The sequence below is a fragment of the Doryrhamphus excisus genome, linkage group LG11 (assembly GCF_037039965.1).
Source record: "Doryrhamphus excisus strain RoL-2023G ecotype Guam linkage group LG11, RoL_Dexc_Guam_v1.1, whole genome shotgun sequence".
Taxonomy (NCBI): domain Eukaryota; kingdom Metazoa; phylum Chordata; class Actinopteri; order Syngnathiformes; family Syngnathidae; genus Doryrhamphus; species Doryrhamphus excisus.
Genome location: NC_136367.1, coordinates 5,690,386 through 5,704,481, shown reverse-complemented (window position 1 = coordinate 5,704,481; position 14,096 = coordinate 5,690,386). Strand labels below are relative to the sequence as shown.

General features: G+C 42.7%; 2 protein-coding genes across 5 annotated transcripts in view; one reads left to right on the top strand and one right to left on the bottom strand.

The window, feature by feature from the left end:
* fntb (farnesyltransferase, CAAX box, subunit beta) overlaps positions 1-2,325 on the bottom strand; it is an 8,147-nt gene extending 5,822 nt beyond the window's left edge. Inside the window, exons 1-2 of one of the 2 annotated variants that reach the window (XM_078794557.1) lie at positions 2,101-2,325; positions 1,779-1,843 (exon numbers count right to left, since the gene is read on the bottom strand). In XM_078794557.1, coding sequence (XP_078650683.1) covers positions 1,779-1,843; positions 2,101-2,199 — 164 coding nt within the window. In that variant the 5' untranslated portion in view covers positions 2,200-2,325. The remainder of the gene's footprint in view (positions 1-1,778; positions 1,844-2,100) is intronic. The other variant, XM_058069207.2, reaches the window with a different exon arrangement.
* On the top strand, positions 1,659-14,096 carry rab15 (RAB15, member RAS oncogene family). Of its 3 annotated transcripts, XM_058069233.2 has the most exons (8): positions 1,663-1,770; positions 2,793-3,133; positions 8,249-8,309; positions 10,741-10,801; positions 11,265-11,342; positions 12,441-12,530; positions 12,591-12,656; positions 12,724-14,096. In XM_058069233.2, the coding sequence occupies exons 2-8, from the start codon at positions 3,010-3,012 to the stop codon at positions 12,883-12,885; spliced, it is 642 nt and encodes a 213-aa protein (XP_057925216.1). In that variant the 5' UTR covers positions 1,663-1,770; positions 2,793-3,009; the 3' UTR covers positions 12,886-14,096. The 3 variants fall into 3 exon arrangements, with proteins under 3 accessions (XP_057925224.1, XP_057925216.1, XP_057925207.1); XM_058069241.2 differs by lacking the exon at positions 2,793-3,133 and having other exon boundaries at positions 1,659-1,770; XM_058069224.2 differs by lacking the exon at positions 1,663-1,770 and having other exon boundaries at positions 2,235-3,133.

Sequence of the window (14,096 nt, the reverse complement as noted above, 5' to 3'; positions counted from 1 at the left end):
AGAGGCGGGGTACACCCTGGACTGGTCGCCAGCCAATCACAGGGCACATATAGACAAACAACCATTCACACTCACATTCATACCTATGGACAATTTGGAGTGGCCAATTAACCTAGCATGTTTTTGGAATGTGGGAGGAAACCGGAGTACCCGGAGAAGACCCACACATGCACGGGGAGAACATGCAAACTCCACACAGAGATGGCCGAGGGTGGAAATGAACCCTGGTCCTCCTAGCTGTGAGGTCTGCGCGCTAACCACTCGACCGCCGTGCCGCCAACGCATTTTATATATATATATATATATATATATTATAAATTTATATATATACATATATTATTTGAAAACCACAATCTAGAGGGGTCTGAGCTTTACAACACTGATCCCTCCTGCTACGTTGTCTTATTCTCCGGTGCGTATGAGATGTTCAGACAGGCTACATTGCCAGACAATCTTCATGTGCCAAGGCAATTCATCTCTTCCCCGCTCGACAATTGAGTGACATTTTAAAATAAAAAAAAAAGAAAAGAACAGGCTGCGCCGCTTCTCTTTGGTGTTCAGGTTCAGGCAGTTGTCATAGAAATGAGATGAGTCAGCCCGTCGAGAGACACGACAAAGTTAACAGGAGAACACGTGGGCCCATTCACACGCCACTTCTGATGCATCCTGGCAATTAAACGCAGACGGTGACGAGGGCGCCTGCTAATGTGCGATCATCACATGAAATGGATCCAATAGAAGCAGAGCGACACTGTGAGATGAGCCGTCATTTTGCACCAGTTTGTCAGGTTGAGATTTGGCAGCCTAATTGACATTAATGATATTCATCATTAGTATGATGTATAATAATTAAATATACAATAGGCTTCTGTGCTACTTTGTATAATAACGTAAATAAAGGACTCAATTGAGATATTTAGGTTTGAAATACATTTTTTTTCAGATTCATCACATCTGCTGCTGAGGGACACCCAGTCAGTTGTCATGGCAACATAAGAAGAGAATATTAGCGGGTTTTATTTATCCACTGGGAATAATATATTGTTTTGAACTTTTGACAAAAGCTGCACAATATTTTTGTATTGCAATCTCAATTCACACTTGTATACGATCTAATTTCATCAGCTCACGGGAGGAGCAATCGCATGAATTAATTGCCTTGTCCTTTATAATAACATAATATATGCATGAATGTATTGTGGAGTCATAGAAATAATGTAGTTGAATAGGCATTTAGACATATACTACCTAGTTTCGCAAAGTGAGGAATACATGAATGAAAATAAACAATTAGCACTTATCGCTCACAATTACAAATGCACCTGAACGCCTCACAACAGAGGAGAACGTAGCAGAAAGAAGCCAGAACCTGAAGTTGTTTATTGCTTTTGTGAGCGTTATATGATCGTTATTATAATCTTATAAGTAATCCTGGGAGTGCTTATGTATTTATCTGTGCTCCAGGGGTCAAATGTCAAACTAGGGGGTACGCGACTGTAAAAAGTTTGGGAACCACTGATAAAGCAGAACGCTCAACACTCAACGTAATGATAATTGCAACGACACGACACGACCAGCAGGTGGCAACAGTAAACTAATACCGTACTGAATGTGCCTACATTAACGTAAAGAAGCACCGCTATCTCCTATGTGTCATTTTCAAAATATGGTATGACTATGAGGAGAGACTTCTTTATTTATACCTTTAAACATGTGAAAACCACCGACGAGGACATTTGGAGACATTGAGAACACACAACACAGTGAAAGGTACTTACTTTGGTATGCTGTGGATTTGCTTGTAAACATTGATGACTTCTTCAATGCTCTTTTCAACCTTTTTCTGTTCCAAATGGGAAGACGAAAAAGAGCAATGAACCTTCCGACTCGGTTACGCCTCTCATTCACTCTTTTTAACAAACTCCACAACCCCACTCACTGTTATACACAATAATGCAACGTCTTTATTAAACACACCCAGTCATTACTATGATATAGACGCTTGACGGAGACTTAATTTGTGGCATTCACACAAGTAAACGACCAAGTAAGACTTAGCATTAGCATTATCTAAATCGGCTAATCTCAGCTTCTCCTCACCTGCTCCCGTGAAGTCACAGTTTCCACCCCGTCATCCGCAAACATCTCCGCGGGGTGGCCTTCCCGAAAACACCGCAGAGGAGTCTGTACACCGTCCATTGTGATGTAGAAAAGTCAGCTCGGGGTAAAGTGCTTTAGTTTGTTTTGACGGTTCTCTCACGTTCACTCTAGTATGCCCACTTCCCGTTAAGGTTGGAGCAATCGGAAGTGACGTTTCGGACTAAATACGGCGTCTCCAAGGAGACAAAAATGGGTCACTGTCATTTGGTCGGCGGTGGCAAATAGGCGTTGAAACTTGTTACTTTCTCGAAATGATACGCTTTGTTAAATATAAGCGAGTAATGCTTATAATGTTGAATGAGTTATGTTTATTACATTGCGAATTTAAATTGTGTACATTATTCGTCGAAGAAACACCGCAAAGCAATAATTTTACTTCAAAGCAGATGCCGTTTGGGCAACAAAAGAACCGGATAAGGAATTATTTGCCTTTCAGAATAAAATTTAAAAGGTAATTCAAGTGTAGAACAAACGCCCTAGCGACATGACGCCTCGCCAACTAGATCATTACATTAAAAAGGGCATACAAATACAAATAGTATGTTTTTATCAAGGCTTGTGTTCATTATGCGGACCGACGTATTTCACATATAGTAACCGGAAGTGTTTGTATTTTTTCTCGCGCTTGACAGTGGTCCACCGCACCCACTTGGAGGGAGGCAGGAGGCAGCCTTGGAGGAAGCTTGAGCATCCTTATTTTGTTTCTCAACCAAAACAAAAAAAATAAACGAAGCCTGACGCTGGAAATTTAAACAGACATGGCTAGAGTGTGGGCAGGGAACCGTTCAACGCCGAGTTAGCTGACTGACGGCCAGCTTCTTCCTCACACACCCCCTTTAATTCAACACCATGGCTAAGCAGTATGATGTTCTCTTCCGACTCCTGCTTCTCGGAGACTCCGGGGTTGGCAAAACATGTTTGTTGTGCAGATTCACTGACAACGAGTTTCATCCATCACACATTTCAACCATTGGTAAGCTTACATATTTCTATGCTCCATTATTGTTATCAGTATGTATAATAATTCACTGTTTTATAGCTGTTTCCTGTGCAAACTAGCATCCCTATTCATTTTAATTCATCTTTAAAATGTATCAATGTAAACAATTGTACGGCTGCCTACCAGTTCAGGGTGTACAATGCCTTTCGCCCAAAAGTTAGCTGGGATAGGCTCCAGCATACCCCCCCCCCCCCCCCCCCCCCCCCGTGACCATAATGTGGATTAAGCTGGATAGAAAACGAATGAAAGTGTTTATGTGATTTTTTTGGTGATTATTATAATGAACCTGAGCAAACAACAGCATACTATCTTTGTACATAATGTTTTAGCATGGTCCTTGAACTCCATAAAAACATCATAAATTGATTATAATCATGCCCTGCAGATGAATGAAAAGGCAGGCAAGGGTTGACAATAGTATACCATACAATAGCCAAGGACTACTGTAATAAATTCATTTAGCTACAGTGTCATTTTTGAGAAATCTGTCCAAGAATTATGTGCATAGATGATATCATCTTGAAAACAGAGCTAACTTTGAAGCATGTTATGAAAGAAGCGATCCAGGAAGGATAATTGCGGTGTAAGTAGTACTCTCACATCTCGCTCACATCCCTAGTGCAAACCATGAATGGCGTGTTGCTGTTTCATAATACGAGATGCTTCCTTTATTTCTACCTTTCACAGGAAGTGACTGTTGCGTGACGTTGTGTGCAGTTATTGCCTCGTAACACGGCGAGATGACACAGTGCGGAGATCCCTCTGGGCCCCAGGGAGGAATAAAAAGTCAGGAAGTGATGGACAAATGCCTCCGTATTGTTAAGACCGAGGATGCATTATCCAGGCAAGGTCACTGCTCATGAATTGTGGGGGACCGCTTGGCGGGCGGATACTGTTTGGCTCTATAGTCCCTAGTGGGACTTTTAGTAGTCATCGGGGTGGTCCACCTGTTTGTTTTTAAACATATTCCAATACTTTTTCATACAGAATAGTGAAGGGACCCTCATTTTGTTGTCACGGTGGCTGAGAGGTTAAGGCGTTGGACCCGCCCAGGTTCAAATCCTGTGTGTGGCATTGTTTGCGGGCACCGAATTGAACCTTTAGGGGTTAAAGCAGTAGTATATGACTTGCATTATTTTATTTGAGCAGTTTTTTCCCCGTAGGTACAAACTGGTATAAAATGTATAAAGTATAAAGTGGTCTGTCACCATGCCGCTATCACAGTTTTAAAACAAATATTAATTAATAAATCTTATTTTTTAATTATATTTCCTCTCTTGGGTAATACAATAATGTGAAGGTGACTATAGGGGTGTTATGTCATGTCTGGAGGGCTCTAATAACGTTCATTCATTCATTTTCTACCGCTTTTTCCTCACAAGGGTCGCGGGGGTGCTGGAGCCTATCCCAGCTGTCTTCGGGCGAGAGACGGGGTACAGCCTGGACTGATGGCCAATCAGCCAATCACAGGGCACATATAGACAAACAACCATTCACACTCACATTCATACGTATGGACAATTTGGAGTCGCTAATTAACCTAGCATGTACAGAACATGCAAACTCCACACAGAAATGGCCGAGGGTGGAATTGAACCCTGGTCTCTTAGCTGTGAGGTCTGCCTGCTAACCACTAGACCGCCGTGCAGCCTGGCTCTAATAACATAAAAAACATATTTTGTTGTAATAAACAGGTTTTTATTATGCTTTAACTACAGAAATATTAGGTTTATAAATAGGGAATTCTACCAGGTGGAAATTAATACGTCATGGTTGGGTCTACAACCAATTTATCTTAATAAATGAGAGATTACAGTAACATAATCTAATCACGCATATTACAGCGAGTACTAATATTTTCCGGCGTCCCAGGGAACATTTCTGCGACAACGAGCAGCTGCCGAGATGATGTAGTGCTGGTGGTTTAGTTGAATCTGCACTCGCTGCATGTCACAGCAGCTATAAAGCAGGAGCTCAGCCCCGCCTCGTGTCCATAAGATGGAGAAGCAGGGTTTGACCCCAGGCGTCTTAGGGTCACGGCCTTGGTCCGTGAGTGTAAAAACGGCCCTGAGAAGAGAATAACATTGTTTCCGCTTACACTTTTGACTATGTTTTATGTCTTGCTGGGTAGTGTGTTGGGTAACTCGGGGGCCCAGCCGGTTGCCTGGCAACCACACGTTGAGTCCAGACCTCAGGAAGACCCTCGGAAAGTTAATCAGACAGAAGCCGAGCGTTTTCTTTTGTTTTCAGGCTGAAATGTAAGCTACGAGGCACTTGGAGGAAAGTCACAATTTTGATGACTTTTGGACTCGACTTGGACTTTGACATCAAAACCTGGGTTGACTCGGACTTGAACAAAACGAGTCCCCATTCAAAGTATTCATGTAACGTGTTTGTTTTTATGTCATTTCCAGCGTAAGGACAGCTCTTGGCTCGTTCATGCTCAAAGACTTGTGTTGGAGAATTGGAGCTGTCCTATCTAGTCTGACTGGTGTGTCCCACCAAGTCCTGTACATGAACTAGACTAGAGCTGTCCTATCTAGTCTGACTGGTGTGTCCCACCAAGTCCTGTACATGAACTAGACTAGAGCTGTCCTATCTAGTCTGACTGGTGTGTCCCACCAAGTCTTTGAACATGAACTACACTAGCGCTGTCCTATCTAGTCTGGCTGGTGTGTCCCACCAGGTCCTTGAACTTGAACTAGACTAGAGCTGTCCTATCTAGTCTGACTGGTGTGGCCCACCCTGGTCTTGAGCATGAACTACATTGGAGCTGTCCTATCTAGTCTGACTGGTGTGTCTCACTAAGACCTTGAGTATGAACTACACTAGAGCTGTCCTATCTAGTTTGGCTGGTGTGTCCCACCTGGTCCTTGAGCATGAACTAGACTAGAGCTGTCCTATCTAGTCCGACTGATGTGTCCGACCTGGTCCATGAACGGAGACTAGAGCTGTCCTATCTTGTCTGACGGGTGTGTCTCACCAGGTCCACGAGCAGAGACTAGAGCTGTCCTATCTAGTCTGACTGGTGTGTCCCACCAGGTCTTTGAGCATGAACTAGACTAGAGCTGTCCTATCTAGTCTGACGGGTGTGTCTCACCAGGTCCACGAGCAGAGACTAGAGCTGTCCTATCTAGTCTGACTGGTGTGTCCCACCAGGTCTTTGAGCATGAACTAGACTAGAGCTGTCCTATCTAGTCTGACTGAGGTGTCCCACCAAGTCCTTGAGCATGAACTACACTATAGCTGTCCTATCTAGTCTGACTGGTGTGTCCCACCAGGTCCTTGAGCATGAACTAGACTAGAGCTGTCCTATCTAGTCTGACTGAGGTGTCCCACCAAGTCCTTGCGCATGAACTACACTATAGCTGTCCTATCTAGTCTGACTGGTGTGTCCCACCAGGTCTTTGAACATGAGCTACACTAGAGCTGTCCTATCTAGTCTGACCGGTGTGTCCCACCAAGTCCTTGAGCATGAACTAGACCAGAGCTGTCCTTTATAAGAGTGTGTGGTGAACACCAAACAGTGCTTATGACTTTTAAGCCAAAGACTTGACTCGGCCATGCTTTGCCTTGACTTGAGACTTGAAGACTTGCAAAACACTGACGTTGGCCCACCTCTGCTAAGCGCTAACCAAGCCAGTTCATGTACATTTCTGTTCATCTTCCCCATTGGTCTTGACATGGTGAGTTAATGTGACACTTAATTATTCTACACTGATTGCTGGGACATTTATGAAGAGTAAACCCGCCTGTCCTCCGTCCCGTGTTGACATGAAGCAGAAACAATAATGATAACGTCTTGGCTGCCAAACCTTCTTCTCAAAAGAACTGAAACATCCATCCGTGCTGACATTTCCTCCCAACACGCTGACAGATGTCACCACCTAATCTGTGGTGAACGGTGAAACACGGTCGGTTCATTTGTCACTTAGTCTCTTTGGGATTTGTTCCCCTACGTTTAGTCAAGGCTTTTTCTCTGCTGATTGTGAAGCTGCGCCATGTTCCATTAAATGCAGTCTGTCATATTGTTCGCTTTGTTCCAGTGGAGTGTGCACAAGCTGGAGAATTCCTGTCTGTTTATTAAGCTTTAGCAGAAGCTTTAGCCCTGATTACATTCATTGTTTCACACACTCCAGTCATGAATTCATATTCAAAAAGACCCCCGCTGGATCCTGAAATCCTGTAGAACTTCACTCATCTTAATATATTTGGGATTTTCCTGGCTTTATCTCATTCCTCGTCTCGCTGCAGTCCGCATTATGGTGCTGACAAAGTTGCAACGTCAGTGAGATGTGGCGCCGTCAATCAACTGAAGCCCTTTGCGGTGTACACACATTTGCAGAAACGCAGCTCTAAAAGTAATAATGAATGAAAATATGAATCGATTGAGCTGGGTAGCCTTTAGCGATGATGGAACGCAAGCTGGGTCACTTGTGTGCGAGTGTCAGGTCAACCCGGATGAGCTGGTAATTGATTTCTCAGGGAATACTGTGGTCTTTTGAAGAAGCCTGTGGTTACTTTTTTATTGACTTTGGCGGCATTAGTCAGAGGAGGGAGTCATGCAAGGAAAAAAAAAACAAGAATTTGTTCCACTGTGCATGATATTTGCTTGCTTTTCTGTCCTGGTACTTCCTGGTTCACGGAGGACCACATAAAATGACAGGACTGCACCATTTTTTTTTATTCTGGAACAGAACTTTTTTTTGTGACTCAAACAGCCAAGTGTTTTGTATTGAGTCGTGGACTCCTGTAGAGCAGCTACACATAATAACCAATACAGAAAGCTTTCTAGATCTTCCAGAATCTGCACCTATTCCAGCTGTATTTCCTTGGATTTCATGCTTCCTGTGAAAACGGTCTGTTTTAGTTCATTCCTGGTCACACAACCGGGTGCTTAGGAGGACTTCCGAGGACTTCCCTTCTCATTTCATTTGTGTGTCTTTGTCACGGAATCAAACATTTAAGCATATCGTTATTTCTCCTTAGCTAGGCCCCTCTGTTATCGATGCCTCAACTCACCGAGTCCTTCGTTGGACATTGGCATGTACAGTACTGTATTCACACCTCCTCTTCCGTCTCCTGCAGGGATCGACTTCAAAATGAAGACGCTGCTGATAGATGGTATCAAAGTGCGGATCCAGATATGGTACGAGCTCGCAACACGTCTACGATGCTGTATGTGTTATTGCAAAAGCAGTTCTTTCTATCTAATATCATCGGATATTACAAATCTTGCAAAGGCAACACTATTGTGTGCTGTTTTTAAAAATATATATGTTATATGTATTATATATAAATACTGTATGCATACATTATTATACTATATATATATACAGTGGCGTGGAACAGCGTCTGGCCCCTTCCTTTTTGCTGATTTCTAGCCGTTTCTAAAGCTTTGGGACTCCAGCAAACCACAGTGAGAGCCATTATCCACAAATGGCGAAAACACGGAACAGTGGTGAACCTTCCCAAGAGTTGCCCGCCAACCAAAATGACCCCAAGAGTGCGGCAACGGCGCATCCAAAAGGTCACAAAAGACCCCACAAGGACATCTAAAGAACTGCAGGCCTCACTCTGCAGGCCAATAAAAGGCCCGGATGACACAGTTCCAAGACCAAAACCACTGCTGAACAAAAAGAACATTAAGGCTCGTCTCAATTTTGCCAGAACCCATCTTGATGGTCCCCAAGACTTTTGGGAAAATACTCGTCACACTTTTTGGAAGGTGTGTGTCCCATGACATCTGGCGTAAAAGTAACACTGCATTTCAGAAAAAGGACTTCATACCAACAGTAAAATATGGTGGTGGTGGTATGATGGTCTTGGGGCTGCTTTGCTGCCTGCTGTGATAAATGGGAGCAAGACACTTTTTCACCCCACTCTATACAGTGAAGAAAATAAGTATTTGAACACCCTGCTATTTTGCTATTTCTCCCACTTAGAAATCATGGAGGGGTCTGAAATTTTCATCGTAGGTGCATGTCCACTGTGAGAGAGATAAACTAAAAAGAAAAATCCAGAAATCACAATGCATGATTTTTTAACAATTTATTTGTGTGATACAGCTGCTAATAAGTATTTGAACACCTGAGAAAATGAATGTTAATATTTGGTACAGTAGCCTTTGTTTGCTATTACAGAGGTCAAACGTTTCCTGTAGTTTTTCACCAGGTTTGCACACACTGCAGGAGGGATCTTGGCCCACTCCTCCACACAGATCTTCTCTAGATCAGTCAGGTTTCTGGGCTGTCGCTGAGAAACACGGAGTTTGAGCTCCCTCCAAAGATTTTCGATTGGGTTCAGGTCTGGAGACTGGCTGGGCCATGCTAGAACCTTGATATGCTTCTTACGGAGCCACTCCTTGGTTTTCCTGGCTGTGTGCTTCGGGTCGTTGTCGTGTTGGAAGACCCAGCCACGACCCATCTTCAATGCTCTGACAGAGGGAAGGAGGTTGTTCCCCAAAATCTCACAATACACGGCCCCAGTCATCCTCTCTTTAATGCAGTGCACTCGTCCTGTCCCATGTGCAGAAAAACACCCCCAAAGCATGATGCTACCACCCCCATGCTTCACAGTAGGGATGGTGTTCTTCGGATTGTACTCTTCATTCTTCTTCCTCCAAACACGCTTATTGGAATTATGACCAAAAAGTTCTATTTTGGTCTCATCTGACCATAAAACTTTCTCCCATGACTCCTCTGTATCATCCAAATGGTCATATGCAAACTTAAGACGGGCCTTGACATGTGCTGGTTTAAGCAGGGGAACCTTTCGTGCCATGCATGATTTCACATCATGACGTCTTAGTGTATTACCTACAGTAACCTTGGAAACGGTGGTCCCAGCTCTTTTCAGGTCATTGACCAAGTCCTGTCGTGTAGTTCTGGGCTGATTCCTCACCTTTCTTAGAATCATTGAGACCCCACGAGGTGATATCTTGCATGGGGCTCCACTCCGATTGAGATTGACCGTCATGTTTAGCTTCTTCCATTTTCTAATGATAGCTCCAACAGTGGACCTTTTTTCACCAAGCTGCTTGGTAATTGCTCCGTAGCCCTTTCCAGCCTTGTGGAGGTGTACAATTTTGTCTCTGGTGTCTTTGGACAGCTCTTTGGTCTTCGCCATGTTACAAGTTAAAGTCTTACTGATTGTATGGGGTGGACAGGTGTCTTTATGCAGCTAACGACCTCAAACAGGTGCATCTGATTCAGGATGATACATGGAGTGCAGGTGGACTTCTAATGGGCAGACTAACAGGTCTTTCAGGGTCAGAATTCTAGATGATACACAGGTGTTCAAATACTTATTTGCAGCTGTATCACACAAATAAATTGTTAAAAAATCATGCATTGTGATTTCTGGATTTTTCTTTTTAGTTTATCTCTCTCACAGTGGACATGCACCTACGATGAAAATTTCAGACCCCTCCATGATTTCTAAGTGGGAGAAATAGCAAAATAGCAGGGTGTTCAAATACTTATTTTCTTCACTGTATATGAATTTATTTTTGCAATGTGCCCCATCTTGATATTATTGCTGCAAAGAGCCACCGCTTGTGTTTTTGTTGTTTTTCCCAGGGACACTGCAGGCCAGGAACGCTACCAGACCATCACCAAGCAGTATTATAGGCGGGCGCAGGTACAGTAGCATTTTTGATGATGTAATATCTCTTTATTTAAATGTTTAATTATGGATTGTTAACCTAACTGATGAAACATAAACTATACTGACTACACTGATGTTGACTCAATTAGCTGCTTTTTTAATTAAGCACAAGGTTAGCATGATAATGAAGATAGATACGTAGATAGTTGATGAGAAGATGTCCACACGAGGACGTGCCTTTGACTTTTTATTGGTGACCATAAACAAGCCTTGATGCTAATCTCCAGAACAAGGAGTCGTGTGCGCCTGCGGGCTGCAAACAAGGTCCAATCAACTGGAATTGAATTTTCTATTTACTGGAAAGTGATAATGAAATTGGAAGATGGTGTTCCTTTCCACCGCATCCTCCGGCCAGTGATACGCAATTTATTATGCTCCACGCTCAGAGGCATCTCTTTAATTAAACATCTGGAAATCCCTTCCCGTCACTCTGTAGGGAATTTTCCTGGTGTATGACATCACGAGCGAACGCTCCTTCCAGCACATCATGAAATGGGCCAGTGACGTGGACGAGGTGAGTGACAGCACGCTAATAAAATCACATATTTGCAATAATTTCGCATTCATTCATTTGGTCGCGGGTGTGCTGGAGCCTATCCCAGCTTTCTTCGCGCGAGAGGCGGGGTACACCCTGGACTGGTGGCCAGCCAATCACAGGGCACATATAGACAAACAACCATTCACACTCACATTCATACCTATGGACAATTTGGAGTTGCTAATTAACCTAGCATGTTTTTGGAATGTGGGAGGAAACCGGAAACCGGAGTACCCGAAAAAAACCCCATGCATGCACGGGGAGAACATGCAAACTCCACACAGAGATGGCCGAGGGTGGAATCGAACTCGGGTCTCAGAGCTGTGGGGCCTGCATGCTAACCACTTGCCCACCATGCAGCTCACAATTGTGTTTATCTATTATTATCAATTAGTACCTTTGCCAAGTATAGTGCTGCCATTTATCTGATATATAATATCATGGTAGGTGTTAGCATGCTTATATTAGCATTTCTAGCATGCTAGCATACTAGCATTTTCACATGTAGGCACATATAGCACTATCATGACACATAGCACTATCATGCTAGGTGTTAGCATGCTAATGTTATCATTGCTGACATGCTAATGTTAGCATACTAGCATTTTCATATGTAGACACATATAAACACAGCACTAGCATGCTAGGTGTTAGCATACTAACATTAACATGTTAGCATTGTTAGCATGCTAATGTTAACATGTTAGCATTGTTAGCATGCTAACATTAACATGTTAGCATGTTTTGCTATTTTCATTGGTAGACACATATAAACACCACTATAATGCTATGTGTGAGCATGATAATGTTAGCATGTTAGCATTGTTAGCATGCTAACATGAGCATACTAGCATTTTTTTCGATGTTCATGAATATGAATTTATTGATATAGACATTCTCTCCCCATTAGAAACAATGGTAACATTTACATTGTGAACAAAGAATGAATACTGTAGTCAAGGACAAAGGGGAGGAGGGAATAAGTGCAGCTTCTTCCTCCTCCTTTTTGGACATGTTGAAGGATGAAAAGCGTAAAGATGTGATTGAACGTAATGAATATGTTATGACCTCCAGTATGCTCCAGACAAGGTCCAGAAGATCCTGGTGGGCAACAAGTCAGACGAGGTGCACAAGAGGCAGGTGGCCACGGAGCAAGGAGTCAAGGTGAGGTCTTTGCCGGCTTTCGAAAGTCCATCGAGCCTCATCTGGGTTTCTCTCCCGCAGCTGGCCAGAGCTTATGGAATGGACTTTTTTGAGACAAGTGCCTTCACCAACCAGAACATCACAGAGGTCAGGCTCTCACAATGACCACACTTCCATGGAAAAATCTTCTCTTCCTCTTTTTTTTTCTTTTTAGACTTTTACTCGCCTGGCAGAGCAGGTCCTGGCGGCCAATAAGAAGGACCTGGATCTTCTGAGGATGTCTATGAATGATGAACTCAACCTGGCGGCTTTGGAGGAAGAGGAGGGACTTTGCGACCGCGTGTCCGCGGACCAGGCCAAAGGCTGCTGGTGTTAAACACGAGACGACTCGTCCGTCATCACACACGCTTTTGAGGTCGGGAAGGACAAAACGTGGAACGGTCAATCAACAACCATGGGACCGAATGTCCCTTCCTCGTCCATCACGCAGTCGGGGTATTGTATACGCTGAAGACAGCTTTCTTACTTAGCAGTGGCAACTTTAGGGGGCGTCTACAAATTATTCACCAGTGGATTTTCACATTTCATCTTTTTTTTTTCTCCCACCAGAAAAAATTAACATTATGCATCCTTCATCTTCCTTTTTCAGTGACTAAATGCTTTAAGCTTCCTTGGTGTCATTTTAGAAACACACCACAGAGGGTGCTGTTTCTCCCATTTGTTGCCATATTCGAGCGGTTTCACTTCTAATTGACTTTCTTTGTAGCATAACACTGTACAGTATATACAGTACATTTCATATAATAGTATAACATCAACTATGAAGGTCTTTTTTTCCAAAAAAAAAACGATGAAAATGTATTAGCAGCATAGAAAGACGTCCATATTCCATCATTCCTGCAGACAAGTGAGCATTTTTCACAGGATATTTCTTTCATTGCAACTTCAGTGAAGTTAATAATCAACTGGCAGTCATTTTAATTCAAATTATTCAGCCAGAGATGCCTCTTGGAGATACAACCACCATCCACTTTGTCTGCATCCTTTTCCTATTGCTCAAATGCTAACTTTTGAATGGTGTCGGAGTCATCATGCAGATGTGTTGTTTTGTTTTGTTTTTTTAAAGAACATATTTCTTTCTTCTTTAATTGTATTTGTGGAAATATATTACATTCAACTAGCAGAATGCAGCATATTATTCTTGAAGAGACGTTGTCACATGTTTGGAGTAAATACTTGCAGATTTAAGACTCACTTCAAGGGTGTTTCTTTGTTTTTAAAGAGGGTTTGTGCTCATTTTGTCCTGTTTTATTATCGGACATGTGTTCTGTGTTCTAAGTGTCATTTTCAGTAGAAGGGTAGTAACTCGAGTAAAATACCGTAACTAAGGCGCATTAAAAAAAAAAAGGTATCTCCTACACCATATATAAATTATATTATATTGGATGTGTATTGTGACCAAAAGGGTAACTTTTGATGGGGAAAAAGAGGTTCAAACATTTAAAAAAATGTAACAAATAAATAAATAAAATACCTAAGAAATAGGACATTAATTTTCCAGTGTATAGTTAAAAAATGTAATTTAAA